The 17,215-nt window shown below is 41.0% G+C and overlaps 1 protein-coding gene across 3 annotated transcripts in view; it reads left to right on the forward strand.

Moving 5' to 3' along the window:
- ST3GAL5 (ST3 beta-galactoside alpha-2,3-sialyltransferase 5) overlaps positions 1-3,901 on the forward strand; it is a 40,894-nt gene extending 36,993 nt beyond the window's left edge. For all 3 annotated transcript variants that reach the window (XM_007529870.3, XM_060187316.1, XM_060187315.1), the window contains one exon: positions 3,036-3,901. In XM_007529870.3, coding sequence (XP_007529932.2) covers positions 3,036-3,284 — 249 coding nt within the window. In that variant the 3' untranslated portion in view covers positions 3,285-3,901. The remainder of the gene's footprint in view (positions 1-3,035) is intronic.
- Positions 3,902-17,215: the final 13,314 nt, after the last annotated feature.

Genomic DNA, 17,215 nt, shown 5'->3' on the forward strand with positions numbered 1-17,215 from the left:
TGCAGACTTGCTTAAATGCTCCTGAAGCATCCCCCTACAGCTGTAGTAGATTCTTTACCTGCATTTAGTTTGTGCTGCCACTCAAAGGTGGAGATGCCTTTATTATGCATTCATCATCTAAATAGCTAAACCCAATTGTGTTTGGGCTTGACTTTTTAAAAACGCTGCCAAAATTGTTCTTAAATAAAAACATCAATTTAAACCTTTATACAGAGAGGAAAGCAAGGTAAGGTTTGAACTAGGTATCGGGGCTGATCCAAGAGATAACTTGAAAATGTTGAGCAAGATTCTTAGGTGTCCTCAGCCAATAGCCTTGTTAATAGGTTCTTCAGTTTGCCCTGGAAAATCAAATTCTGTTACTATAAATACTATAAATATATTATTATGAAGATTGAATTGTTTTAGAATGGATTAAAGGGAGTTTTTTGTTATTAAGGAAGGTAAGCACATAAGTAGACGCACTGTTAATAAAATATAGTTCTTTAATGTGTTTTATATTAGCTTTGGCTTTATCCTCAGCCTGTGATTGGAATCATTACATAGGTTACTTTAGCTACTCTTTGCCACAGGAGCACATGGGGTCGGGGGTGTCCCAGGAGATGGACTGTAACTTCTAGTATGTGAGCATTACTTTTAACAAAACAGTTAAAAAACAAAATCTAAACAGACTTTGACAATATTCTTAAACTAATTCATAAAGAAATTTCACTATAAATAGTTGAGTATTATTGAATTTCCTGTCTTACCTTAATATCCTTAGATTTTTGTTTCTTTATGAAATCTCAAAGTATTTAAAAAAAAACAGACACACACAAGAAGTTGCTCATTTGTTCATAGACAGTTTATTTTTTAAAGAGACCTTTAGAAAGTGGACAGTTTTAAATATATAAAATATGAAATTGCTGAATTGCAAAATGTATCAACAAAAGTAGAAACACAAAGTATGTGGGGAAAATGTTATAAGGAGAGCAGGTGAAATACTCTACAAATACAAAGAGCTCTTATTAAATCAATAAGAAGATGAGCCAATTAAGAATAAGGAAAGAATACAGGTAAACATGCCACAAAAGAAGAAATTAAAATAGCCGAGGGATGCATGATAAAATGTTCAGCTTCACCAATAATCAAATTAGAACCACAATAACATGCTTTGCCTGACTTCTTGGCAAAGATTTAAGTGCTTGATAATGTCCTTGTTTGGCTGGAACAGAGGTAGTAGTATAAGTTGGTGTTTATTCTGGAGAATAGTTTGTTAATTCTTATTACATTTTTGTATGAATATTCATTTACTATCATAAATTAGAGAATGTTGCAAAGATGGTTATTTTAATATGTTCACCATAGCATTAACAACAAATGACTAACAACAGCATAGGCATTCATCACTAGGAAGTTAAACACATTAGGGTACCATGAGTGCAAGGAGAAAGGAAACTAATGGATATAAAACTATCTCCATAACACTAAGCAAGAAAATTGAATTGTAGAACTTTTTAAAAACTTTTCTTTTTTAATATTTATTTTATTTATTCCCTTTTGTTGCCCTTGTTGTTTTATTGTAGTTATTGTTGTTGTTGTTACTGATGTCATCATTGTTGGATAGGACAGAGAGAAATGGAGAGAGGAGGGGAAGACAGAGAGGAGGAGAGAAAGATGGACACTTGCAGACCTGCTTCACCGCCTGTGAAGCGACTCCCCTGCAGGTGGGGCGCTGAGGGCTCGAACTGGGATCCTTCAGCCAGTCTGTTAAGGCTTTGCGCCATGTGCGCTTAACCCACTGTGCTACTGCCCAACTCCCCCGAATTATAAAACATTTTATGCTAGCCCATTTCATTTAAAAATTAAAATGTGTGCATATAGATGCATAGGGGGAAGCTTGAAAATAAGCTCCAAACTGTGCAGAATGCCATCTTCTGGAGCATATATCTATAGTTGACAGACATTATACTTCATTTTTCTTCTTTGAAGATTTATTTAGATGAGAGATAATGGAATAGGAGAGACATAAACCAGTACACCAGTCAACTTTGGTATATGCTGGTGCAAGGGATTGTACCTGAGGCCACTGGGCCCTCAAGTATGCAAGTCTTAGGCTTGAGTTGAATAGTTGTTTATTTTTGTTATTGTTAAAATTATAAGAAATGTTATTTTTCTTTAAAGAACGCTTAAAAGATGACTTCTGATCTAAGTTGTATCATCAGAAACTTCCTCGTGTTTTTTATGCCCTTCCTGCAGAGAAATCTTTTGGGTGATTGGTGTGAGGCTAGGGGATATTTTCCCAACATAACATGCTTTGGGTAGCTGTTGAGTTTCAGTCCATGAATTAGCCCCTGAACGTGTGGTTTCCCACACACACTGGTTGGATGAAGAAAGCGGAACATTGCCTTTAAGGAAATTTTCTCTTGGCTTCTTCACTGGGTTTCTCTGTCTAAGCAAATAGAGTAACTATTGGGCTCCTTCTTAAGTAATAAAATTGTCTTAAAGAGGTAGACATCAGATATCTAGGAGCAAGATGGCAGTTTTAAAGGAATGTTGGGTCCAAAAGGATCCCATGTCCCACTTTAATCAGTGAACTCTGAAGGTCTCACTCTTGTTCCAATGTACAGAAAAAGAGAACAGTTTTTGGAAGGCTCTGACTCTACTAAGATGGTTAAAGGAAGTACATTTACACAGGAAAAATTATCTGGGATAATATCAATTCATAGATCAGCACCAGTCTTCAGAGAGGGTTTAGGACTGTGTGACTTTCTTCTCCACCAGGGTTATTGCTAGGGTTTAGCTTGCTATCGTAACTGCCAAGTAATTCTTTCTGGTGTGTTAAAAGTATTCACAGCACAGATCCTCTTTTAGAGTCTACATTCCTGCTTTAGATTAGAAGTCAGCTTTTAGGATTCTGGGACCTATGTAAATAATGGGACATATTGATATAAAATCACAAACCTACCCCCTCCGTTGCAGCTTTTAGCACTCTACATAGCATGTATGTGAAAAGCAGTGGATTGTGCTAAGATTTGTTTTGTCTTCTTTCCTTTCAGAACATTCCCACCATTGGTGTCATTGCTGTTGTCTTAGCCACACATCTATGCGATGAAGTCAGCTTGGTGGGCTTTGGATATAACCTCAGTCAACCCAAGACACCTTTGCACTACTTTGACAATCTCTGCATGGCGGCCATGAACCTGCAGACCATGCACAATGTGACCACGGAGACCAGGTTCCTCCTCAAGTTGGTCAAGGAGGGCGTGGTGAAGGATCTCAGTGGGGGCATCCATTGTGAATTTTGACCACAGAAGACCTCATTCAGAAATGCAATACAGACTCTGAGGACACTCTCATGGCCTTCTGGATGCATTTTAGCCTGAAGATATTTTAAAATGCAGCTGGTATCTTTTAACTTTTAAAAAGCACAAATATGGGAGTCAGGCTGTAGTGCAGTGGGTTAAGTGCACGTGGCACAAAGCACAAAGGATCCCAGTTCAAGCCCCTGGCTCCCCACCTGCATGGGAGTCGCTTCACAAGCAGTGAAGCAGGTCTGCAGGTGTCTATCTTTCTCTCCCTCTCTCTGTCTTCCCCTCCTCTCTCCATTTCTCTCTGTCCTATCCAACAACAATAGTAACTACAACAATAAAAAGAAAAAAGACAACAAGGGCAACAAAGGGGAATAAATAAATGTAAAAAAAAAAAAAAGAACTACTAAAAAAAAAGAAAGCACAAACATTAAACAGTTGAGCTCGTCCCACTTGTCCCCTCCCCCCCTTATTTATTTGAGATCAGAGCATACACACAAATGTTGTTGTAAAGTGACCTTGGGAACGAACCGAGTTGGAGAAATTATTCAGAAGGAATTGTATGGCCACAGTGTCTTATTGTATTTTAATAAAATTTATTTAATTTACAAAGACTTTGTGTATCTTGCACGTAGAGTCCCAGGTGACTAAATGTCAGGAGAAAAGGGAGGTTGTTCTAATTGGCCGTTCTGCATTCCAGGTCTGGTTCCCTATTAGTCTGCCTGGTGGGACAAGTGGGGAGGTAATACCAGGATGGCAGCTCAGTATCTCAACCACTGTTACTGGTTCAGCCCTGCCTCTGTCAGAGACCTGGGCTTGTTGGAGAAATTCACAGCCTCTCACCATGGTCTACCAGCCTTCTGTCGGTTCACTTGCAGCAAATGCCAGGGAAACTGTCCCCAAGGTTCTTGCTTCAGGCAGGACCTAGAATACAGTCTTCCTCCTCTGAGCACTGTGACACCACCAGTTGCAGAAACATCCATCTTCCTTGCAACGAAGACAACTCTTGAACTTCTTCAGCACTTTTTTTTTTCCTGTCCTTCCAAAGCACTTAACTTAGTGACATGAGGTGTTCAGTCAGAAGTGGCTTATAAAACCATTGACAAAAAAACTTCGTTGTCCAGGATGGTGAAAGAATAAGCCCTTCCTAGGAGCTGATTACTACTACTACTACTTCTTCAACTCCTCCTTCTCCTCCTCCTTTTTTCTGAAACTTTGAACTGAAATCCTCGCAGTGTTATATTGCCAAATTGTATACTTAAAAACCTCTGGCAGTGCCTACCAGTGTGCACCAGGCAGTGTACTACCAAAGTAAATACATAAATCCTGGGTTGGTGAAATAATTCACTTTTTTTTTTTTTTATTGCATAGAGGTAGAAATTGTAAGGAGAGAGGGATAGAGACAGAGGTACCTGCAGCCCTACTTCACCATTTGTGAAGCTTTCCTCCTGCAGGTGGTTGACCAGGGGCTTGAACCCAGGTCCTTGCACATTGTAATGTGAGTGCTTAACCAGGTGTGCCACTGGCTGGCGTCAAATAACTCATTTTGTATAGTGTGTTGCTTTGTCGTGTGTGAGACCCAAGTTTAAATCTAGCCCCCACAGCATTGAAGGAAGCCTCAGTGCTGTGGTTTCTTTCACTCTCTGTTTCTGTCTTAAAAATAAAAGTAAATAAATAAAACCTTTAAAAAGAAAAAAAAAAAAAACAACCCTGAGAAGCCCTCACAGTCTAGTTGGTTTCAGTGTGTGCTTGTAATTTCTTTCTTTGCTTTCAGGAAATAAATCTATCTAAACTGTCATTCTTGGATGCCCGCTTTTAGGCAGTGACCTCACTGTGGATGCTTCCGAGGGGAAGGGGCATGAAGGGTGCCTTGTTCTGTGAGAGGTTTCTTCCCAGGCAGCTGCAAACTCCTCTGAATGGGGTGTTGGGTGTAGGTTGCCTCCTCCCAGAAGACAGGTTTGTTCTAGCTTCTGTCTCATCAGTCTAGCCCTCACTGTCCATAGACCCAGATTGCTCCCTGCCACACCTCTGTTTTCCCTTTCCCTGCAGCTGCAGCAGTTCCCTCAGTGCCACCCATCATCATCATCATTAGGGGGCTTCAGTACTCCAGGGCAGCATTTTCATATAGAAAGAGATAAAGGAAAAAAAATAAATAAAAATTAAAAAAAAAAAAAGAAAGAGATAAAGGGGGGAGTCGGGCGGTAGCGCAGGTTAAGCGCAGGTGGCACAAAGTGCAAGGACCGGCATAAGGATCCCAGTTCGAGCCCCTGGATCCCCACCTGCAGGCGCATGGCTTCACAGGAGGTGAAGCAAGTTTGTGTCTTTCTCTCCCCTTCTCTGTCTTCCCCTCCTCTCTCCATTTCTCTCTGTCCTATCTAACAACGATGACATCAATAACAACAATAACTACAACAATAAAACAAGGGTAACAAAAAGGAATAAATATTTTTTAAAGAAAGAAACAGATAAAGGGAGAGAAGAAATATACCACAGCACTGAAACTTCCCCCAGTGTGGTGGGGGCCAGACTCAAACTTGGTCTTTTGCATAGCAAAGCAAGCACACCATCCAGGTCAGCTGTTTTCCAAATTTTTCAGTCAGTGATCTCTGGAAGACTGATTTCCAGAAACTGAGATTACCATCCCACTTCCAACTTTGCATAACTTTCTTTTCTCCCTCCTTCTTTCCCTCTATCTATTAAATATAATTTACTCATTTATTTTTACCAGAGTACTGCTTGGTTCTGGCTTATGGTGGTATGGGGGGATTGAGCTTAGAACTTTGGAATCTCAGGCATGAAAGTCTTTTTGTGTAACCATCTATCTATCCACCTTCCTCCCTCACTTCTTTCCCCCCTTCCTCCCTCCCTACCTCCTCTCCTTTCCTTTCCTTTCCTTTCCTTTCCTCTCCTTTCCTTTCCTTTCCTTTCCTTTCCTTTCCTTTCCTTTCCTTTCCTTTCCTTTCCTTTCCTTTCTTCTCCTCTCCTCTCCTCTCCTCTCCTCTCCTCTCCTCTCCTCTCCTCTCCTCTCCTCTCCTCTCCTCTCCTCTCCTCTCCTCTCCTTTCCTTCCTTCCTTCCTTCTTTCCTTCCTCCCTCCCTCCCTTTCTTCCTCTCTTACCCTCTCTCTTAATTATTTTGACCAGAGCACTGTTCACCTTTAGCTTATGGTGGTGCTGTGTATTGAATCTGAGACCTTGAACTTCAGCCATGGAAATCTGTTGCATAAATCCTGCTGTCTCCTGGTGATCTTTGTATTTTTTCTCCCTACAAAGAACATACTCTCTCCCAAAACCTACATTGACCTCAGAATAATGCTTTGGCACCTGAGATGAATATATCCCAATGTTGTATCTCATATTTTCAAGGGAAGTTAAACCACAGTCTTGTAACCAACTCTGTGTTAATTCTAGCTGCTACTGTGCCTTCACTGCCCATTCTATGCCATGTTGTTTTTTTTTTCATTTTTCCATTTCCCAAGTTATGCACCAGTAAGCCATAGCAATGTCTAGTTTCATGGAGAATCTCCTCACTGTTCTCCCATTAGTTAAAAGAAGTTGTCCAACCAGCTTTTTGACTGTGAATAGTAGTCAGTTGATTTGTGGCAGACATGGACTTAGTTATAAAGCAATGGTCACACAGAGCCCTAGTCTCTCTAGGTTACTAAAGATTTTTTAAAACCAAAGTGCCCCATCCCTTTGGGACTTGATTTAAGATGGATTGTTCAATTTGCCTTTATCTTGATCTCAAGAGAATCTGTTAGGCCAGGGTTATGGGAAGATTAAGAAATGGCACCATATTCTCCTTGGCAGGTTTACCATTTCCAAGTGTGGTTTGTTTGTTTGTTTTTCATCCTTTAGGACACTTCTTCACTGCTGAGAAGAAAAGAACTAATTCTTGGGCGAACAGAATTGCTCTTAGACTGAAGTGAGCTTTTAATACTCTCCCTTGTTGGATAAGAATTGGGACACTCAGGCTTTCTTTTCATTCAAACACATGGTAACAGAATGCTTTCTTTCAACAAATGACCTTTTGTTTGCGCTTTGGGACCAAAACCTTCTTCCCAGGCACTGACTCTTCATAAACGCTCCAGATACGGCCACACACTTATCCCCACTGTAGCACAAACAAAGGAAGTTCGCAGTAAGAAGAGTGCACCTGACAGTGCTGCTCTGTCTCTGGAGGGCAAGACACCTGACCTAGCCTCCATAGACTTTAACCTTTCTTTCCTGTTTCCCAAGGTCATTTCAGATAGTGTGGATTTGTTTATTCAAAACAAGTTACTACTTTATATTTTCCTACAGAAGCAAAGGGGGGAGGAGAATTATCAAACATATCACAGAAATTGCACTGGCTAGAAATTAATGTTCGACAAAAGTGAGTGAAGTCTTAGTAGTTTAGTTTCTCTTATTGGAATGACTCATTTGACTAATTATCAATACAGTTTTTTCTTTTTAAAAAAATTTTATTAGTGACAATATTGATTTACAAAACTATGAGATAACAGGTATAATTCTGCACTGTGCCCTATCACCCCCTTCCCTCTTGATTTCTGGCTGACTCACTCCAATAAATAAATAAATAAATAAATAAATAAATAAAATTTTTTAAAAGATTATTTAAAAAAAAGGAACGGAGCAGACGAGAAAAAGAATCTTAGGATGGAAAGAATCTAGCAAGTCTATTTTTAGTGTTCCTAAGGAGAACATACTTAAAACTTCATAGTTTTTGTTTGAGTTTGATAGCTAACATGGAGTTGGACAAAAATATTGTCTGGGAAGATGTGTCAGACTTGAGAATAAGATAGAAACTTGGATTTTGGCAGGGAGTAACTCCATACTTGAAAAAAAAATCTATAAGGGGGTCGGGTGGTGGTGTACCTGGTTGAGTGCACATGTTACAGTGCGCAAAAAAAACCCCAGTTAGAGCGCCTGGTCCCCACCTGCAGGGGGAAAGCTTTGCAAGTGGTGAAGCAGGGCTGCAGGTGTCTCTCCGTCTCTCTCCTTCTCTATCCCCCCCTCTCGATTTCTCCCTGTCTCTATCAAATAAAGATAATAATTTTTTTTAAATCTCTAAATAAAATTAACTGATTACCCCATCAACCTGACTCTGGCCCGTATATATTCACATTAAGCACAGGAGCCTGTGTAATTCTGAGTGCCTGTCAGTCTGAGCTCACAGTTTGTCACAGCTGGCAACCTCGGTGCTCTCATTTCAGGACCATGCCTCCTTTCAGAAGGTGGGGCAGTCCCTACCATTGCTACTTTATAGTGAGGACAGGTTTTTGGAGTGGTCCACAATAGGCTTTATGCTGACATTCCTGACTTCTCAATATATATATTTTTTATGATTCAGGTTAATACTTGCAGTACTTGCTTATCCTTCAACAAAGTCCTTCAGATTCTCTTCCTTTTCTTATTTAGAGGGTTTATTTATTATTATTTTCTTACCAGAGCACTGTTGCTTCTGATGGTGCAGGGGATTGAACCTGAGACCTCAGAGCGTAAGGCATGAAAGCCTCTTTCAGTAGCCACTATGTTGTCTCCTCATCCTTCCTTTTCTTATTTATACAATGAAAAGACTGAGTTTTGATTCTGCCTCAGATGTAAATAAAAAGAGGGGAGGGGGGAGTCGGGTGGTAGTGCAGTGGGTTAAGAGCATGTGGTGCAAAGCGCAAGGACCTTCATAAGGATCCCAGTTAGAGTCCCCAGCTCCCCACCTGCAGGGGTGTGGCTTCACAGGTGGTAAAGCAGGTCTGCAGGTGTCTTTCTCCCTCTCTGTCTTCCCCTCCTCTCTCCATTTCTCTCTGCCCTATCTAACAATGACATCAATAACAAACAACAACAATAACAACAACAACAAACCAAGGGCAACAAAAGGGAAAATAAAATAATAAAAAAAAGAGGGAAGGAGGGTGTGGGGGTTTCCCTGCTGCCTGATTGCCGCTCTGTTGGCTGCATGCCCCTCTGCAAAATAAATAAATGCCTTGCTTAACTTTTTAAATTTTGCCTTGATCATTCATTTTAATTGGACATTATTTACAACAATCAACCCCAAACAATGAGAATTTGAGAGCCCGTCTGAAACTTAAGTTATAGATTCTCTAGTAACAGTATTTTGCATTTGATTACATGTATAGACATATAGCAAGACTTGGCTTATGGGCATTTAGTATGTTTTGATTTGATGTCTTTGATAAGAGTTTGAAGCTGGGAAGCACCTGGTTGAGTACTCATATTACAAAGCACAAGGCCCAGGGTTCAAGCTCCCAGTACTCATCTGTAAGAGAGGAGCTTGTCAAGCAGTGAAGCAGTGCTGCAGGTGTCTCTCTGTCTCTCTCTATGTCTCCTTCCCTCTTGATTTCTCTCTGTCTCTATCCTATAAATAAAAATATCTTAGAGATTAATTAGTTAAGATGGGAAGCTGATAATTTAAGAGTGAATATGATGAAGAGCTCTTAGGTCTAGAAGCTGGGTTCACCTTGTCTTTTATGTTAAGAAAGGAATACAGTTCATCTACACAACAAATGACTGCTCTCACTTTTTATTTTACTTTTTTTTTTTTGCCTCCGGGGATATTGCTGGGATTTGGTGTCTGCACTATGAATCCACTGCTCCTGCAGCCATTATTTATTTATTTATTTTAATAGGGCAGAAAGAAATTGAGAAGGGAGGGAAAGATACAGAGGGAGAGAGAAAGACACCTGTAGACTTGTTTTACCTCTTGTGAAGCGACCCCCCTGCAGGTGGAGAGCCGGGGGCTCAAACCAGGATCCTTGGGCAGGTCCCTGCACTTCATACTATGTATGCTTAATCTGGTGCACCACCGCCCGCCTCCCACTCACTTTTCTATATAAAATCATCCTAGTAATTTAATCATTTTATAAGACATTGAATAGGCTTGATTAATAACTATACACATAGCTATATATCTTGAAAAGTAACTTATTGCTGAAATGTTTTAAAAAATTAAAAAGCTGTATATTTTATAGTTTCAAAGACCTGCTAATGCATCTCAAAGCATTGGCTAGGAACTCGGACTGTAACAGAAAGGAGGTTTCTGCATCAAGGCTGTAAGTTTTGTACTCATGAAAATTAGAGGGCAGGGGTAGATAGCATAATGGTTATGCAAACAGACTCTCATATCTGAAACTCCAAAGTCCCAGGTTCAATCCCCTGCACCACCATAAACCAGAGCTGAGCAGTGCTCTGGTAAAAGAAAAGAAAGAAAGAAAAAAAAATTAGAATGAGTTTACTATATGGAATTTGGAAACTAAGAAAATGTGCTACAATTATATCTACATGTTTGTCTGCTGTTTATTTATTTAGAGTATCATTTACTACTAGATCAAGAGTTTTTAGATATGTTAATTACTGAAAATCAGATCATTTTTAAATGTGCCAATCCTGTCTTTAATATAATGGTGGACAAAAGACTGAAGTTTTGTTCTGCCGTTGCCTGGTGTGTTATTCAGTATGAAGGGTGGTGAGTGAGCCTCAACACACACACACACACACACACACACACACACACACACACACACACACACACACACACACTCCAAACAAACAAAATTAGTGTCTAGTCTAAACCAAGAATCTTGTTCTAAAAGTAAGTGCTGAGTGGGGTGTAACTATAGAGATCTCCGCCTCTCATTTGCTTATAGCTCATCTATGTCACTTACCTCTGTAACCTAGACCTACATTTAAGAATAAAGTGTGCACTGTGAACCTAGGGGTCAGCTGAAGAAAGCTCGAAGCTATACTGAAGTTTACCTGCGCTCCCACAATATCCATAATTCAGGACTGAAATCCAACTTTGTGACTGCTTCTTTTCAAACCTGCACAACCAAATCAGGTTCTGAAATTTAGAAGAGAAAATAATTGTGGGGACCCTTCAATAGGACACTTAATTCTGCAGCTCTGGCTTGCCATTCTAGCAGTCCATCCTGTTCTGAAAACCTTTTATTCAAAATGAAAACAGCTGATTATCTACCTGCCATTCCAGCTAGGCTCTTGGCTGTATCTTCACAGCCAGCAAGGCTACTCTGAAGATATGTCTTGGGTACTTAGCACCAGCTCCTATCCTAGCCTGCCAGTGTGGCCTGTGACCCTTAGTCCTAGTAACCTTTAAAGAGCCACAGCTGGTGGGTAGGCTGCAAACAAAATTGGCCCTGTTGTGCCACTGTGGAGTTCAACATGGAAAAAAGAAATTTTTTAATCTAGTGGGGGAAAAGCATTAAGGAATTCAACATGACAATGATAGGTGTTAGCACAAGGGGAAAGTACTTTGTTGGAGGGAAGTCAGCTTGAGACTGAAGGGTGTTTAGAAGGTGTTTAGGAGGAGCAAGGGTGGCAAGCTCCTGGCAATGAGAACAAACTTGATGAAATATAGATGCCAACTAGACCTCCCTGGGCAAACAACCCCACCAATGTGTCCTGGAGCCCCACTTCCCCAGAGCCCTGCCTCACTAGAAAAATAGAGAAACAGGCTGGGATTATGGATCAACCTGTCAATGCCCATGTTCAGCGGGGAAGCAATTACAGAAGCCAGACCTTCCACCTTTTGCATCCCGCAATGACCTTGGGTCCATACTTCCAGTAGGTTGAAGAATAGGAAAGCTATCAGGGGAGTGGATGGGAGACAGATTTCTGGTGGTGAACATTGTATGGAAGGTACACTTCTTATCCTATGGTCCTGTCAATATTTCCATTTTATAAATAAATTAAATTAAATTTAAAAATATAGAATATTACCAAGAAGGAATAAAGGGACAACGTGACAGAGAGAGAGAGAGAAAGAAATACAGATGTGAGGAGGCAGGGTGGTAGTGCAACAGAGTAAGTGCACATGGCACAAAGCTCAAGGACCAGCATAAGGATCCCGGTTCGAGCCCCCGGGTCCCCACCTACAGGAAGGTTACTTCACAGGCAGTGAAGCAAGTCTGCAGGTGTCTGTCTTCCTGTCTGTCTTTCCCTCCTCTCTCAAGTTCTCTCTGTCTTACCCAACAACAATAATAACAACAATGATAAACAACAAAGGGCAACTAAAAGGGGAAAAATAGCCTCCAAGAGCAGTGGATATGTAGTGCAGGCACTGAGCCCCAGCAATAGAAAGAAAGAAAGAAAGAAAGAAAGAAAGAAAGAAAGAAAGAAAAAAAGAAAGAAAGAAAGAGAAAGAAATATATATGTGAAATATTGTGACAGGCTTTATCAGGCCAAGTGCAAACAGCAAGGACAGGCTAAGGGTGAGGCTTCCAGAGAGATGAAGCCCTGCAGGCATGTAGGGATAAAGGGCATTTTGGAGCCAGTATCGATTATTAATGGAGAATCAACTTGATCCAACTTACATTGAATAATATCATTAAAGCTGCAGGTGGGAGGAAGAGGTTTGGGCAAGGCCAGAAGCAGAGAAAAGATGAGAAAACCAAGGAAAGTGATTTCACTGTGGGCAAGACTGGGAAGTGCATGGTACTGAAGGTCTGAACATGGTGGGATGCTGCCAACCACTTTTCTAGATTAGTCTCTTGGGGTGCTGGGGGTGGGGAAGGGTGGGACTGGCCAAACCTTGGATCAAGGAAGCAAAGCCTCTGCCACAGCACCCCTCTATGCTTTGAAGGGTTGTCATGGTCCATCTCTAGGCTTCTAATCTGCTAAACAGGTCACTGGCAGCATCCCAGACCACATCAATTTCTCTTAAAAATGCTAAAAGGAATAGCTAAAGGAAGTAAGAATGGGCTGCAGTGCCACCTAGTGTCCACAAGATGTGTGCTCAGCTCACTGAGCCTGGGATTCCAGCAGTCCCGAGCCATTCTGCAGTGTCCAGAGTCTGCGTACTGGCTGGCACATTCTAATCAGCTACTGGGAGATTTCTCTATTTATTTTATTTTATTATTTTTTAATTTTTATTTATAAAATAGAAACACTGGCAAAACCATAGGATAAGAGGGGTACAATTCACACAATTCCCACCATCAGAACTCCATATCCCATCCCCACCCCTAATAGGTTTCCTATTCTTTAACCCACTGGGAGCATGGACCCAGGGTCATTATGGGGTGCAGAAGGTGGAGGGTCTGGCTTCCCCACTGAACATGGGCGTTGACAGGTCATTCCATACTCCCAGCCTGTTTCTCTCTTTCCCTAGTGGGGCAGGGCTCTGGGGAAGTGGGGTTCCAGGACACATTGGTGGGGTTGTCTGCCCAGAGAAGTCCAGTTGGCATCATGGTAGCATCTGGAACCTGGTGGCTGAAAAAAGAATTAACATATGAAGCCAAACAGATTGTTGACTAATCATGAACCTAAAGGGGGGAAATATTGCATGAAGATTTGGTGGGGGGGAGTCTCCGTTTTGGAGATAGCTAGTACGTCTATTTTAATTATATTCCAAAGGGCACGTGACTATACTAGTTTTTCCTGAGCCTGACATCTGATATGCTGGTGGGCCCAAGTTATTATCCGGGGAGATGATGTCATGGCTGTGAAAAGGGCTAGAAAGCTGAGTCAGGGAAGAGAGTAGCTCCCAAATATGGAAAGGTGTATAAATATTGTTGACTGTAAACCCCATCGATTTGATCTGGGGCCCATATTCAGCATAGGAGCCTATGTGACTTCTGCATCTCTGTAAGTCTGATCTGGCATTCTGTGATCATGAGTAAGAACGTTCCAAGCTGCCCCAATTTCAGGACCCATCTTCCTCAGGTGGTAGATAGAGTATGTTATCCAACCTCCCTTCGGAGGATGGAACATTCTCTACCATTGTTGATCCACCTTGAGGGCAAGGTTCTATGGGGGCCTCCAAAGGGGTCCATTATGTTTGTTTTTTTTTCTGATGGAGATCGCCAGTGACAATGAAGAGAGGGATCTATTCAAGGTCTAGGTCCATCATGTCTGTGTGGGAATCCCAGGACTCCCCAACTAGGGTCCCAGATGATGGTGTGGCCTGATAGTGACTAGAGTCATCATTAAAGTATGCCAGTCTCTTACCCTTATTCAGCCATTTGTAGTCCTTACTTTGATAAGATTAGCTTTGGAGTGGCTGAGGGAAGTGTAATAGAAAGTAGGTGAGGAGAGTATCTAGGTTTAAGTAGAAACTATTTCATTAAGTACTTTATGGTGTCTTTTTAGGTCTTTCGACTTGCTTGCTGCATATACTGACTCACTGCAGACTATTGTGCACTTTTGCTTTCAGGTATATGTTTTGCCCTCATTTATGGATGCATGTGAACATATGCCCTATCTTATGGGACCTGGCCTATATCTAGGTTTGGGGGCTTTTTAAGGAAGTCAACCACCGAAAATGGAATTAAGGAGTCCTATGAGAAAGGAAAGGTTTCACTCGAGTAATGAGGCTGAAAGGTTGACATTCCACGCTGGACATCTCTGGACACAGTCTAAAGTGAAGCATGCCAAGGTGGTACTTGTTGCATTGATTAGGTTGGGATCAGCAGATGCAGTATGTTTCTCTACTTCTCACACTGTCTCTGATAGCATCTCTTCAGCCTCCTCTTCTTCCTCCCATGTCTCTACCCTTGATCCTTTCTTCTACCCTTTAAGAAGGTAAGCAAAATTAGAATAAACTATAATCTCTCCAGGGGAGATTTTGGGATGGGATAGATATCGAGTTTACTATAATCTTTCCTTTAATTATATAATGATGTCTGCCTGGGGTTAAATTCTCCAGATGTTTTTTCCATTCAGAGTTGTTACTTGTTAAATGGACAGTTTGGATGAGTGAGGCTCCACAAAACATGAGTTCTCCTATGGACACTGTCTTCATCTGCCACTGTCCACTCACCACCCCCTAATCTTAGGCCAGCCATCTGGAAGAACCCCAACATGTGTGTTTTCTCTATAGTACAAATAGCGTGTTACGTCCACAGAGTATATTTAAGCATACCCACTCTTGGTAGGGCAAACAGCTCAGCTGGTAGATCACAGGGCTTGCAAGCCTGAGGCTCCCAGTTCTATCCCCAGGGCCACAATACTGGAGGGGCGCTCTGGTTTCTTTCTCATTTTTTCATTCTTTCATATGAATATCTTGTATGCAATAAATAAAATAAATTTAGATTTACTTCACAGAAAGATAAAACGTGAGAATGAAAATTGTCGAGTTTAGTTCATCGGGGACACTGAACTATAGTTTTCTCTTTCTTTTTTTGTATTTATTTATTTATTTATTTATTTTTATCTTCACCAGAGCACTTCTGAGTTCTGGCTTATGGTAGTGCTGGAGATTAAACCTAGGATGTCAGGTACTAAAGTGTTTTTTTATTTCATTTTTATATATTTTATATATTTATATATTTATTTATTTAATTTTTCCTATTTATTTATTTTCCCTTTTGTTGCCCTTGTTTTTTATTGTTGTTGTAGTTATTGTTATTGTTGTTACTGATGTTGTCGTTGTTAGGACAGAGAGTAATGGAGAGAGGAGGGAAAGACAGAGAGGGGGAGAGAAAGATAGGCACTTGCAGACCTGCTTCACTGCCTGTGAAGCGACTCCCCTGCAGGGGGGGAGCTGGGGGCTCAAACCTTATGTTGGTCCTTGGGCTTCGTGCCACGTGCACTTAATCCGCTGTGCTACTGCCTGACTCCCTTATTTATTTATTTATTTATTTATTTATTTATATGGATAGAGAAGGATCCAGAGAAGGGGCCAGGCAGTGGTGCACCTGGTTAAGCACTCACATTACAGTGCACAAGGACCCAGGTTCAAGCCCCCCTGGCCCCCACCTGCAGGGGGGAAGCTTCACGAGTGGTGAAGCAGAGCTTCAGATTTCTCTTCAGGTTTCTGTCTCTTTCCCTTCCTGTCTCCCTCTTCCCTCTTGATTTCTGTCTGTCTCTATCCAATAAATAAATAAATAAATAAATAAATAAATAAACAACAACAATAATAATAATAAATTTAAAGAGAGAGAAGAGGGAGGGAGGGAGGGGGAAAGAGAAACACTGTAGCACTGCTTCACCACTCATGAAGCTATTCTTCCACTGGTGGGGGCTGGGGGCTTGAATGCCGGTCCTTGAGCATTGTAACAAGTATGCTTTACTGGGTACACAACCACCCATCCTCAAAAAGGTTTGCTTGTTTGTTTACCAAAGCACTACTAAACTCTGGCTTCTGGTGCTACTGGGGTTTGAACCTGGAAACTTTGGTGCTGCCGGGACCAAAGTCTTTCTACATAAGCATTATGCTAGCTCCTCAGCCTACTCTTTGATTTTTTTTTTTTTTTTTTTTGGAATAGCGAGCAGGATAGGTTTTAGTTCTTCTTTGCAAGTCATATAGAATTTGTGCAGATACTGTAGAATATTCTGGGTGTGGGCTTCTGTTCTTGAAATTTTGTTCCTGATTGATTTGTTCAGGTAATCTATTTCATTTGATCCAGCCTCAGAAAATTGTATAATTCTGGTCATGTGCTCATTTCTTCTAGATTGTCCAATTTGTTTGCATGTCTATGCTCATAATATTTCCTATGGTCCTTTGTATTTCTCCAGTATCCACTGTAATGTTGCCTCTTTCATTTCTGATTCTTTTCATCACAGCTTTCCCTCCCTTTTCGTAGCAAGGGATTTGTCTATTTTATTTATCCTTTCAAATAACTAGGTTTTGGCCTCATTGGTCTTTTTGTATAATTTTTTTTTTTTTTTTTGTCTACTAAACTGCCCAGGAGGACTACCTTGAACCAGGACCTAAGAAACAGCAGTCCTGCTCTATTCTAAGCTGTGTTGCCAGTTACAGTGGAGGCAAGGCAGCATCACACTGCTAGTAAGAGGAACCAGCACATCCAATCACTCTCCCCACCAACTGTGTTCCGGCAAAATAGCTCTGTGATTTACATTTCTTTAAAAAATAGTTGTATTAGGGGAATGTGGTTCATTTGTGACTATCCCACCATGACTCAGCTTCCAGAAGTCTGATTCTGAAGCAATATTTC

The sequence above is a fragment of the Erinaceus europaeus genome, chromosome 3 (genome assembly GCF_950295315.1).
Source record: "Erinaceus europaeus chromosome 3, mEriEur2.1, whole genome shotgun sequence".
Classification (NCBI taxonomy): domain Eukaryota; kingdom Metazoa; phylum Chordata; class Mammalia; order Eulipotyphla; family Erinaceidae; genus Erinaceus; species Erinaceus europaeus.